This window comes from Salmo salar, chromosome 05 (genome assembly GCF_965601325.2).
Source record: "Salmo salar chromosome 05, fSalSal1, whole genome shotgun sequence".
Classification (NCBI taxonomy): Eukaryota; Metazoa; Chordata; class Actinopteri; order Salmoniformes; family Salmonidae; genus Salmo; species Salmo salar.
Genome location: NC_138295.1, coordinates 86,948,363 through 86,962,199, shown reverse-complemented (window position 1 = coordinate 86,962,199; position 13,837 = coordinate 86,948,363). Strand labels below are relative to the sequence as shown.

At 45.1% G+C, this 13,837-nt stretch overlaps 1 protein-coding gene across 2 annotated transcripts in view; it reads right to left on the bottom strand.

The window, feature by feature from the left end:
- Positions 1-5,791: 5,791 nt before the first annotated feature.
- Positions 5,792-13,837, bottom strand: part of LOC106591933 (oxysterol-binding protein-related protein 3) — a 149,325-nt gene continuing 141,279 nt past the window's right edge. For both annotated transcript variants that reach the window (XM_082975837.1, XM_082975838.1), the window contains 2 exons: positions 12,832-12,954; positions 5,792-10,112 (listed from right to left, as the gene is read on the bottom strand). In XM_082975837.1, the coding sequence (XP_082831963.1) occupies positions 10,016-10,112; positions 12,832-12,954 (220 nt within the window). In that variant the 3' untranslated portion in view covers positions 5,792-10,015. The remainder of the gene's footprint in view (positions 10,113-12,831; positions 12,955-13,837) is intronic.

The window sequence follows — 13,837 nt, the reverse complement described above, 5'->3', positions numbered from 1 at the left end:
CATACTAGTAGGAGGAGTCTCTTTAACTTAACCTCTTCCTGGGAAACTGTCCTGTTCCACTCTTACAAACCTGCTCTTCACTTCTGTTTTATTTCATGAGAAAATAACTTCACTAGAAGCAGTTAGAACTCAAGGAGCAACATGCCTGTAATATTATGTGTTTAAGAGCAGGGAATTGGCTGTCATCCATTGCTATGTCCTTGGTACCTGCCAAGTTGCAGGGAAGCATTATGTGGTTTAAGTGTTGTCATCCTCATGTCAGTGAAGCAGTGTTGGGGAGTAGTTCTTACATGTAATTCAACATAGCACAGTTTAGTTTGTACAAGTACATGAGTGTACATATGGTGAAGGTGCTTAGCTGGAAGGTCCAAGTGGAGAGTGGGCTGTAGGTCCAAGTAGCTGGAAGGTCCAAGTAGAGAGTGTATTGGAGGACCAAGTAGCTGGAAGGTCCAAGTAGAGAGTGTGTTGGAGGACCAAGTAGCTGGAAGGTCCAAGTAGAGAGTGTGTTGGAGGACCAAGTAGCTGGAAGGTCCAAGTAGAGAGTGTGTTGGAGGACCAAGTAGCTGGAAGGTGCAAGTAGAGAGTGTGCTGGAGGTCCAAGTAGCTGGAAGGTCCAAGTAGAGATTGTGCTGGAGGTCCAAGTAGCTGGAAGGTCCAAGTAGAGATTGTGCTGGAGGTCCAAGTAGCTGGAAGGTCCAAGTTGAGATTGTGCCAGTTTACTCTCTCAAATGACACCTTCTTAATAATAATAACAGACTTCACAAAAATGTCACCACTATGATATTTAATTAGATCTCATGGGGCATCTAACATACAAGCCAGTTACAGTTGAAGTCTGAAGTTTACATACACCTTAGCCAAATACATTTAAACTCAGTTTTTCACAATTCCTGACATGTAATCCTAGTACAAATGCCATGTTTTAGGTCAGTTTGGATCACCACTAAGAATGTGAAATGTCAGAATAATAGTAGAGAGAATTATTTATTTCAGCTTTAATTTCTTTCATCATATTCCCAGTGGGTCAGAAGTTTACATACACTCAATTAGTATTTGTTAACATTGCCTTTAAATTGTTTAACTTGGGTCAAACGTTTCAGGTTGCCCTCCACAAGCTTCCACAATAAGTTGGGTGAATTTTGGCCATTCCTCCTGACAGAGCTGGTGTAACTGAGTCAGGTTTGTAGGCCTCCTTGCTTGCACACACTTTTTCAGTTCTGCCCACACATTTTCTATAGAATTGAGGTCAGGGCTTTGTGATGGCCACTCCAATACCTTGACTTTGTTGTCCTTAAGCCATTTTTCGACAACAAGAATGCTTGGGGCCAATGTCCATTTAGAAGACCCATTTGCGACCAAGCTTTAACTTCCTGACTGATGTCTTCCCACGGGGGACCAGTACAGGAATTTAAAAATAAAATAAAAATAAAAAATAAATAACATGTATGAAATGTATGCATTCACTACTGTAAGTCGCTCTGGATAAGAGCATCTGCTAAATGACTAAAATGTAAAATGTAAAAAATGTCTTGAGATGTTGCTTCAATATACTTCAATAAGTGCACCAGTCCCTCCTGCAGCAAAGCACCCCCACAACATGATGCTGCCTCCCCCGTGCTTCACGGTTGAAATGGTGTTCTTCGGCTTGCAGCATCCCCCTTTTTCCTCCAAACATAACGATTTATTTCAGCTTTAATTTCTTTCATCACATTCCCAGTGGGTCAGAAGTTTACATACACTCAATAAGTATTTCTAAGCTAACAGCTGGAGGCAGGGCTTTCTCCTATAGAGCTCAATTTTTATGGAATAGTCTGCCTACCCATGTGAGAGACGCAGACTCAGTCTCAACCTTTAAGTCTTTACTGAAGACATATCTCTTCAGTAGGTCCTATGATTAAGTGTAGTCTGGCCCAGGGGTGTGAAGGTGAACGGAAAGGCTGGAGCAACGAACCGCCTTGCTGTCTCTGCCTGGCCGGTTTCCCCTCTTTCCACTGGGATTCTCTGCCTCTGCCCCTATTACGGGGGCTGAGTCCCTGGCTTACTGGTGTTCTTCCATGCCGTCCCTGGGAGGGGTGCGTCACTTGAGTGGGTTGAGTCACTGACGTGGTCTTCCTGTCTGGGTTGGCGCCCCCCCCTTGGGCTGTGCCGTGGCGGAGATCTTTGTGGGCTATACTCGGCCTTGTCCCGGGATGTTATTTTGGTGGTTGGAGATATTCCTCCAGTGGTGTGGAGGCTGTGCTTTGGCACATTGTCTGGAAACAATTGTTGGAAAAATTACTTGTGTCATGCACAAAGTTGATGTCCTAACCGACTTGCCAAAACTATAGTTTGTTAACAAGAAATTTGTGGAGTGGTTGAAAAACAAGTTTTAATGACTCCAACCTAAGTTTATGTAAACTTCCGACATACACTTAGGTTGGAGTCATTAAAACTTGTTTTTCAACCACTCCACAAATTGGCTGTCATGAAGACCGCCACAGGAAAGGAAGACTCAGAGATACCTCTGCTGCAGAGGATAAGTGCATTAGAGTTAACTGCACCTCAGATTACAGCCCAAATAAATGCCTCACAGAGTTCAAGTAACAGACACATCTCAACATCAAGTGTTCAGAGGAGACTGCGTGAATCAGGCCTTCATGGTCGATTTGCTGCAAAGAAACCACTACTAAAGGACACCAATAAGAAGAAGAGACTTGCTTGGGCCAAGAAACACAAGCAATGGATATTTGACAGGTGGAAATCTGTCCTTTGGTCTGATGAGTCCAAATGTGAGATTTTTGATTACAACCGACGTGTCTTTGTGAGACACAGAGTAGGTGAACGCATGATCTCGGCATGTGTTGTTCCCCCGTGAAGAATGGAGGTGTGATGGTGTGGGGGTGCTTTACTGGTGACACTGTCTGTGATTTATTTAGAATTCAAGGCACACCAGCATGGCTACCACAGCATTTTTACCAGCTATATGCCATGCCATCTGGTTTACGCTTAGTGGCACTATCATTTGTTTTTCAACAGGACAATGACCCAAAATACACCTCCAGGCTGTGTAAGGGCTATTTGACCAAGGAGAGTGATGGAGTGCTTCATCAGATGACCTGGCCTCCACAATTACCTGACCTCAACCCATATGGTTTGGGATGAGTTGGACCGCAGAGTGGAGGAAAAGCAGCAAACAAGTGCTCAGCATATGTGGGAACTCCTTCAAGACTGTTGGAAAAGCATTCCTAATGAAGCTGATAGAGAGAATGCCAAGAGTGTGCAAAGCTGTCATCAAGGCAAAGGGTGGCTATTTTGAAGAATATAAAATATAAAATGTATTTTGATTTGTTTAACACTTTTTCGGTTACTACATGATTCCCTATGTGTTATTTCATAGTTTCACTATTATTAACAAAGTAAAAAATTGCAAAAATAATGAAAAACTCTTGAATGAGTAGCTGTGTCCAAACTTTTTACTGGTACTGTATATACTGTGTATCATTTCAAAACACTCTATCCACCAATTATTCACGTGTCTTTTATAATCAGAAATGATTGCTTATGGGTTCCTTCATGTGTGTGTAAAATATTACTGTTCTCAGATTTTTTATTCATAGACTTTATATGTACATATTTTCTTGTTGCTAAACACTATGCTGTATATATCCATTGTTTATCTGGAAAGGAATGTTCGTATCCTGTATATTTGACTGTGATATGTGGTTGTCTCACCTAGCGATCTTATTAAGTTGAATGCATTAACTGTGTCACTCTGAATGAGATGTCAAATGTAAATACTTTACATACATACACTATATACACAAAAGTATGTGGACACAAGAACTGTTCGTCGGGAGCTTCATGAAATGGGTTTTCATGGCCGAGCAGCCGCACACAAGCCTAAGATCAACATGTGTAATACCAAGTGTCGGCTGGAGTGGTGTAAAGCTCGCCGCCATTGGACTATGGAGCAGTGGAAAAGCGTTCTCTGGAGTGTTGAATCACGCTTCACGATCTGGCAGTCTGATGGACGAATCTGGGTTCATGGGATGCCAGGAGAACGCTACCTGCCCCAATGCATAGTGCCAACTGTAAAGTTTGGTGGAGGAGGAATAATGGTCTGGGGCTGTTTTTCATGGTTCGGGCTAGGCCCCTTAGTTCCAGTGAAGGGAAATCTTAACGCTACAGCATATAATGACATCCTAGACAATTCTGTGCTTCCAACTTTGTGGCAACAGTTTAGGGAAGGCCCTTTCCTGTTTCAGCAAATGGTTTGTTGAGATCAGTGTGGAAGAACTCGACTGGCCTGCCCAGATCCCTGACCTCAACTCCATCGAACACCTTTGGGATGAATTGGAACGCCGACTGCAAGCCAGGCCTACAGTAATTGCCCAACAAAGTGCCCGACCTCACTAATGCTTTTGTGGAATGAGATGTTCGACGAGCAGGTGTCCACATACTTTTGGTCATGTTGTGTATCTCATATTATTTTATTGAATTTTTAAATCTTTTAAAAAATATAACATTTGTACAGTTCTCTATTAAAAATGTAGTTATTTGTCACATTTCACTGTGTAAAACCTAGCAATACTACTTATTCCTCTGAGACTGAGGTATATAGCGTTTTGCAACAAAACATGATTATTTGTTTTTCCCATTCTTGTCTGCAGATCCTCTCAAGCTCTGTCAGGTTGGATGGGGAGCGTCGCTGCACAGCTATTTTCAGGTTTCTCCAGAGATGTTCGATCGGGTTCAAGTCCGGGCTCTTGTCCCGAAGCCACACCTGCGTTGTCTTGGCTGTGTGCTTACTCTCGTGGTCCTGTTGGAAGGTGAACCTTCTACCCAGTCTGAGGTCCTGAGTGCTCTGGAGCAGGTTTTCATCAAGGATCTCTCTGTACTTTGCTCTGTTCATCTTTCCCTCGATCCTGACTAGTCTCCCAGTCCCTGCCGCTAAAAAACATCCCCACAGCATGATGCTGCCACCACCATGCTTCACTGTAGGGATGGTACCAGGTTTCCTCCAGACGTGACACTTGGCATTCAGGCCAAAGAGTTCAATCTTGGTTTCATCCGACCAGAGAATCTTGTTTCTCATGGTCAGAGTCCTTTGGGTGCGTTTTGGCAAACTCCAAGCGGGCTGTCAGGTGCCTTTTACTAAGGAGTGACTTCCGTCTGGCCACTCTACCATAAAGGCCTGATTGGTGGAGTGCTGCAGAGATGGTTGTCCTTCTGGAAGTTCTCCCATCTCCACATAGGAACTCTGGAGCTCTGTCAGAGTGACCATCGGGTTCTTGGTCACCTCCCTGACCAAGGCCCTTCTCCTCTGATTGCTCAGTTTAGCCGGGTGGCCAGCTCTAGGAAGTCTTGGTGGTTCCAAACTTCTTCCATTTAAGAATGATGAAGGTCACTGTGTTCTTGGGGAAATTCAATGCTGCAGAAATGTTTTGGTACCCTTCCCCAGATCTGTGCCTCGACACAATCCTGACAATTCCTTCGACCTCAAGGCTTGGTTTTTGCTCTGACATGCACTGTCAACTGTGGGACCTTATATAGACAGGTGTGTGCCTTTCCAAATCATGTCCAATCAATTGAACTTACCACAGGTGGACTCCAATCAAGTTGTAGAAACATCTCAAGGATGATCAATGTAAACAGGATACAGGATGCAACTGAGCTCAATTTCGTGTCTCATAGCCAAGGGTCTGAATACTTATGTAAATTAGGTAAGAGAATACAATGTTACCAGTGTTTGACATGGGGGAGGGGCCAGTAGCTTTATGATCAAACTTGATCAATATAGAAGCAACGGTCATTTTTCATACTTTGGTCATCAATACTTTAATCTGGTTTCCTTCAAATATCATCCAATTTCATGAAAAACATGATTTTGACTGTTCATGACCTTTAAACAATAAAAGCTAAATCACCAACATTTCTGAAAATGGATATATAGCATTTTAGAATGAAACTTCAAAAACATACTTCATTCTTTAAAGAATTCCTCCTCACACAAACACACGTGTCCTTCTGAAACATTTCAGTTTGTTTTTAAACAGAAATTAGAGTAAAATGCAATATAGTTCACCCAGTAAGGCATTAGACAGGTGCAGAATAAATATTTGACATGTACACCTTCTCAATGGTGTTACAAGTACCATGGAATCTCATCTCAGAGGTAGAAAACCGCATGTGTTAAGACAGTGTTGTACAGTCAACAGCTGTGCTAATGTAGACTAGTAGCTAAGTTAGCGAGGAGCGGCAATACAAAATGGGAAGGATTATTTTACAGTCTTTGCAGAACCAACAAGGCTAGTAATTCATTCTTTAGTACCTTGTTGAAATATACAGTATTTCTTATGTGTTCAATTCTGCACGATGAGACACTACAGGTGGAAAAACAGGACACAATTTTTGCATAAGAGTCCCTGCATTCGAAGGGTATGCTATATAAAGACGCTACATTAATACACTACTCGGATAAATGTTGTCTATTAAGGCAATAAACTGGATAAACTCTCAAATGAAAAAATGAAAACAACAATGAATTATAAAGCAGCAACATGCGTGGGGGGGATAATGGATAGTAGATGGACAGGTAAATGATGGATAGTAGATGGACAGGTGAATGATGGATAGTAGATGGACATGTGAATGATGGATAGTAGATGGACAGGTGATTGATGGATAGTAGATGGACAGGTGAATGATGGATAGTAGATGGACAGGTGAATGATGGGTAGTAGATGGACAGGTGAATGATGGGTAGTAGATGGACATGTGAATGATGGATAGTAGATGGACAGGTGAATGATGGATAGTAGATGGACAGGTGAATGATGGGTAGTAGATGGACATGTGAATGATGGGTAGTAGATGGACAGGTGAATGATGGACAGTAGATGGACAGGTGAATGATGGGTAGTAGATGGACAGGTGAATGATGGATAGTAGATGGACAGGTGAATGATGGGTAGTAGATGGACATGTGTATGATGGGTAGTAGATGGACAGGTGAATGATGGACAGTAGATGGACAGGTGAATGATGGGTAGTAGATGGACATGTGAATGATGGGTAGTAGATGGACATGTGAATGATGGATAGTAGATGGACAGGTGATTGATGGATAGTAGATGGACAGGTGAATGATGGATAGTAGATGGACATGTGAATGATGGGTAGTAGATGGACAGGTGAATGATGGATAGTAGATGGACAGGTGATTGATGGGTAGTAGATGGACAGGTGAATGATGGATAGTAGATGGACATGTGAATGATGGGTAGTAGATGGACAGGTGAATGATGGATAGTAGATGGACAGGTGAATGATGGATAGTAGATGGACATGTGATTGATGGGTAGTAGATGGACATGTGAATGATGGATAGTAGATGGACAGGTGAATGATGGATAGTAGATGGACATGTGAATGATGGATAGCAGGTGGACATGTGCAAGAGGGTAAGTCCCAAATGGCACCCTATTCCCTTTAGCGTATGATGCACTACTTGGGCCCATTGGGCTCTGGTCAAAAGCAGTGCACTATGTAGGGAATAGGGTGCCATTTGAGGCGTAACCAATGAGACGGACAGAGCAGCAGGACTCCAGCCCCCAGAGCCAGCCTGGGTCACAGTACAGACAGGAAGTCCAAGCATGGTCGTGTTCATAAGTGCACACCGTAGCAAAACGTTTTGCAACTGAAAACAAAAAAATTAAGTTTCTTATTGGACTGGAAGTTCAGGTAGTTCCCTCCGTTGCAGTCTGTTTTCTTCCGTTTGGTGCCTTATGAACGCACAAGCGTTTCTTATTGGACAAGCTCAGGTAGTCCCTCCCTGTTTCAGTCCTGTGCCTAATAAACATGACCCAGGTGTGTGACCAGTGGCCACAGAAGTCACACTAAGGTCACCACAACACTGGACAGTCCAGGTGGTGATAGTCTGGTCCCCTCCTCAGGTCACCACAACACAGGACAGCCCAGGTGGTGATAGTCTGGTCCCCTCCTCAGGTCACCACAACACTGGACAGTCCAGGTGGTGATAGTCTGGTCCCCTCCTCAGGTCACCACAACACAGGACAGTCCAGGTGGTGATAGTCTGGTCCCCTCCTCAGGTCACCACAACACAGGACAGTCCAGGTGGTGATAGTCTGGTTCCCTCCTCAGGTCACCACAACACAGGACAGTCCAGGTGGTGATAGTCTGGTTCCCTCCTCAGGTCACCACAACACAGGACAGTCCAGGTGGTGATAGTCTGGTCCCCTCCTCAGGTCACCACAACACAGGACAGTCCAGGTGGTGATAGTCTGGTTCCCTCCTCAGGTCACCACAACACAGGACAGTCCAGGTGGTGATAGTCTGGTCCCCTCCTCAGGTCACCACAACACAGGACAGTCCAGGTGGTGATAGTCTGGTCCCCTCCTCAGGTCACCACAACACAGGACAGTCCAGGTGGTGATAGTCTGGTTCCCTCCTCAGGTCACCACAACACAGGACAGTCCAGGTGGTGATAGTCGGGTTCCCTCCTCAGGTCACCACAACACAGGACAGTCCAGGTGGTGATAGTCTGGTCCCCTCCTCAGGTCACCACAACACAGGACAGTCCAGGTGGTGATAGTCTGGTTCCCTCCTCAGGTCACCACAACACAGGACAGTCCAGGTGGTGATAGTCTGGTTCCCTCCTCAGGTCACCACAACACAGGACAGTCCAGGTGGTGATAGCCTGGTTCCCTCCTCAGGTCACCACAACACAGGACAGTCCAGGTGGTGATAGTCTGGTTCCCTCCTCAGGTCACCACAACACAGGACAGTCCAGGTGGTGATAGTCTGGTCCCCTCCTCAGGTCACCACAACACAGGACAGTCCAGGTGGTGATAGCCTGGTTCCCTCCTCAGGTCACCACAACACAGGACAGTCCAGGTGGTGATAGTCTGGTTCCCTCCTCAGGTCACCACAACACAGGACAGTCCAGGTGGTGATAGTCTGGTCCCCTCCTCAGGTCACCACAACACAGGACAGTCCAGGTGGTGATAGTCTGGTCCCCTCCTCAGGTCACCACAACACAGGACAGTCCAGGTGGTGATAGTCTGGTTCCCTCCTCAGGTCACCACAACACAGGACAGTCCAGGTGGTGATAGTCTGGTCCCCTCCTCAGGTCACCACAACACAGGACAGTCCAGGTGGTGATAGTCTGGTCCCCTCCTCAGGTCACCACAACACAGGACAGTCCAGGTGGTGATAGTCTGGTCCCCTCCTCAGGTCACCACAACACAGGACAGTCCAGGTGGTGATAGTCTGGTTCCCTCCTCAGGTCACCACAACACAGGACAGTCCAGGTGGTGATAGTCTGGTTCCCTCCTCAGGTCACCACAACACAGGACAGTCCAGGTGGTGATAGTCTGGTCCCCTCCTCAGGTCACCACAACACAGGACAGTCCAGGTGGTGATAGTCTGGTTCCCTCCTCAGGTCACCACAACACAGGACAGTCCAGGTGGTGATAGCCTGGTTCCCTCCTCAGGTCACCACAACACAGGACAGTCCAGGTGGTGATAGTCTGGTTCCCTCCTCAGGTCACCACAACACAGGACAGTCCAGGTGGTGATAGTCTGGTCCCCTCCTCAGGTCACCACAACACAGGATAGTCCAGGTGGTGATAGTCTGGTCCCCTCCTCAGGTCACCACAACACAGGACAGTCCAGGTGGTGATAGTCTGGTCCCCTCCTCAGGTCACCACAACACAGGACAGTCCAGGTAGTGATAGTCTGGTCCCCTCCTCAGGTCACCACAACACAGGACAGTCCAGGTGGTGATAGTCTGGTTCCCTCCTCAGGTCACCACAACACAGGACAGTCCAGGTGGTGATAGTCTGGTTCCCTCCTCAGGTCACCACAACACAGGACAGTCCAGGTGGTGATAGTCTGGTTCCCTCCTCAGGTCACCACAACACAGGACAGTCCAGGTGGTGATAGTCTGGTTCCCTCCTCAGGTCACCACAACACAGGACAGTCCAGGTGGTGATAGCCTGGTTCCCTCCTCAGGTCACCACAACACAGGACAGTCCAGGTGGGCAAAGCCTGGATCGCTCCTCAGGTCCCAGTAAGTGTTGTTGCTAACCCAGGTGTCATCCTTTGATTTCCTGTGGACAACAGAAAGACATATTCTTTACCTGAACTGAATAATGAAATACCTTCTAAAAAGAATCAACAACAAAAAGATCATGATGCAAAACACAGCCTCATCATTATCATCAGCCTCATCATTATCATCAGCCTCATCATTATCATCAGCCTCATCATTATCATCAGCCTCATCATTATCATCAGCCTCATCATTATCATCAGCCTCATCATTATCATCAGCCTCATCAATATCATCAGCCTCATCATTATCATCAGCCTCATCAATATCATCAGCCTCATCATTATCATCAGCCTCATCAATATCATCAGCCTCATCAATATCATCAGCCTCATCATTATCATCAGCCTCATCATTATCATCAGCCTCATCATTATCATCAGCCTCATCATTATCATCAGCCTCATCATTATCATCAGCCTCATCAATATCATCAGCCTCATCATTATCATCAGCCTCATCATTATCATCAGCCTCATCATTATCATCAGCCTCATCTTCCTCATCAGCCTCATCATTATCATCAGCCTCATCTTCCTCATCAGCCTCATCGTCATCATCAGCCTCATCAGCCTCCTCACGTTTTTGCTTTTTATTATAAGTGCTCTATCTTGAAAACTTGACTGCTTACATTTTTGTGGATTGTATTAACAGTTGACTAATGAGCAAAATACTAAAATTAGACTGTTTTTGAACTATGCCTGCAACACTCACAAACCCGCCATCAGAATTGAATGGAAACTGAGAACCAGCTACTGAACATGGAGTAACCTAATGTTCCCATGGACATGTTACATGTCTGGTGTGTCTGTTGTGGTACATGTACATCTATATAGGTACATCCGTATTGTGTTATAAACTGGCTGGTCCGAGCCCTGAATGCTGATTGGCTGAAAGCCGTGGTAAATGAGACCGTGTAACACGGGTATGACAAAACAATAATTTTTACTGTTGTAATTACATTTGTCACCAGTTTATAATAGCAATAAAGCACCTCGGGGGATTGTGGTATAAGGCCAATATACCACGTCTAAAGGCTGTATCCAGGCGCGTTGCGTCGTGCATAAGAACAGCCCATAGCCGTGGTATATTGGCCTTATACCACACTCTCTCCTGCCTTATTGCTTTAATAAACCCAGTGGGAATAAATGCAGGTGGAGTTTAGCTGTGGAGATGTATTAGAACAGGGCTGCCAACATTTTTTCCCAAGGGCCCCCTTTATAAGAAAAATAAAGTCTAGACCCAATGTTATTCCGCTACCAAATACGTTTTATTATTATAATTTATTTGAACCCTCAATTTAATTGAACGTATTCTCTTTTACAGAAAGGGCCCGATTCCCACCTGAGTTAAGCGTGAGTAAATGGAACGTAATTATCTGAACTTGAACTAAAACATGAGAATAGCGTGATGTTCACCTGCTATTGGTTTTGGGTGGAGATTGAATAAATGAAGGTGTGTCTACAGATACGGCGGATTCTGACAACTTTTACGTGCTAGGAAACTATGAATAAGGTCTAGCAAACCTACCGATTCCAAGTGGAAAAAGCATCAGATTACTTTTGTTTTCCAATCAAAAAAGAACCATTCTCCATGCACTGTAATTTACAACTTGATAAGAGCTATTGATTTAGAGCTAAGTAAACGAGTACTTGATAAGAGCTATTGATTTAGAGCTAGGTAAACGAGTACTTGATAAGAGCTATTGATTAGAGCTAGGTAAACGAGTACTTGATAAGAGCTATTGATTTAGAGCTAAGTAAACGAGTACTTGATAAGAGCTATTGATTTAGAGCTAGGTAAACGAGTACTTGATAAGAGCTATTGATTAGAGCTAGGTAAACGAGTACTTGATAAGAGCTATTGATTAGAGCTAGGTAAACGAGTACTTGATCAGAGCTATTGATTTAGAGCTAGGTAAACGAGTACTTGATAAGAGCTATTGATTTAGAGCTAGGTAAATGAGTACTTGATAAGAGCTATTGATTTAGAGCTAGGTAAACGAGTACTTGATAAGAGCTATTGATTAGAGCTTGGTAAATGAGTAATCAGTTTGGATGAGGGGATTGTAAGTAGAAATTACACTTGTTTCAGATCTATTTGACATTATAATCACTGGAGACAAATGTGAAACCAGTCATATGGCAGCAAACTGAAACATTTCAACATATCAACTTACTCACAGACAACTCCACGAGAAAATCTGTTGGCCAGTAAATGGGATTACATTTATTCAGCGCGCACGCGCGCGGGAGGGGGGGGGCCCACCTGCAAAGCCCATTACGCACCTTCGTAAGGCAATACCAAGTACTGAGAAGTGCGTAGGAAAGGTGTGCGTAAGAAACGTGTAATTTCCAAAGTCGGAATCGGGCCCAAAGTGAATAGATCAATTGATAGCAACCGAATCGCACGTTGTATCAGATTACTTCCCAAGCAAAGATAACCCCATGTGCCTCAGTGTCTTCCTCTGGGAGTCTACCACTAGTTTCTAGCATCGCAGAGTTATGTGTCGTTATAGATCAGTTTATACAATTGCGCATTTGTAAAAAGAAATACTGTATATACTGTATAGTAAAAAAACAGATCCCTCAAATCAAGGAAGGTCCCACGACCCCTAGGTTGGGAAGCCCTGTACTAGAGTGCTCATCTCCTGTCTTTCAAATGGCTACTTCTGTGACAGTTTAGGCATCGCCCTGTATCCAGCTCTAGGAGTTCACCTGAAGAATGTGGGTTGATGTGTCATGGTGTTTTCCTCCAGGACTCTGCGTCTGTCTCTCTGCTGCTGTTCTATCTTCTGTTTCTGTTCCTCTGCTGCCTCTACGTTGCCCTCCTCTAGCAGCCTGGTACACACACACACACACACACACACACACACACACACACACACACACACACACACACACACACACACACACACACACCACACACACACACACACACACACACACACACACACACACACACACACAGGGACATTTGGATACACAATAAAGCAAACCCAACTATGTATGTTGTAATAATGGTCATTTGATGGGTGTAATACGAAACTGTATTACCAAATGCACATTTCTACATTGTTACGACCTGCTCGTTCCTACGTCTTGCTGGTGCCTACACCATGCTGGTCACTACACCATGTTGGTCTCTACACCATGCTGGTCTCTACACCATGCTGGTCCCTACACCATGCTGGTCCCTACACCATGCTGGTCTCTACACCATGCTGGTCTCTACACCATGCTGGTCTCTACACCATGCTGGTCCCTACACCATGCTGGTCCCTACACCATGCTGGTCTCTACACCATGCTGGTCCCTACGCCTTGCTGGTGCCTACACCATGCTGGTCTCTACACCATGCTGGTCTCTACAGCATGCTGGTCCCTACACCATGCTGGTCCCTACACCATGCTGGTCCCTACACCATGCTGGTCTCTACACCATGCTGGTCTCTACACCATGCTGGTCCCTACACCATGCTGGTCCCTACACCATGCTGGTCTCTACACCATGCTGGTCCCTACGCCTTGCTGGTGCCTACACCATGCTGGTCTCTACACCATGCTGGTCCCTACACCATGCTGGTCTCTACACCATGCTGGTCCCTACACAATGCTGGTCTCTACACCATGCTGGTCTCTACACCATGCTGGTACCTACACCATGCTGGTCTCTACACCATGCTGGTCCCTACACCATGCTAGTCTCTACACCATGCTGGTCT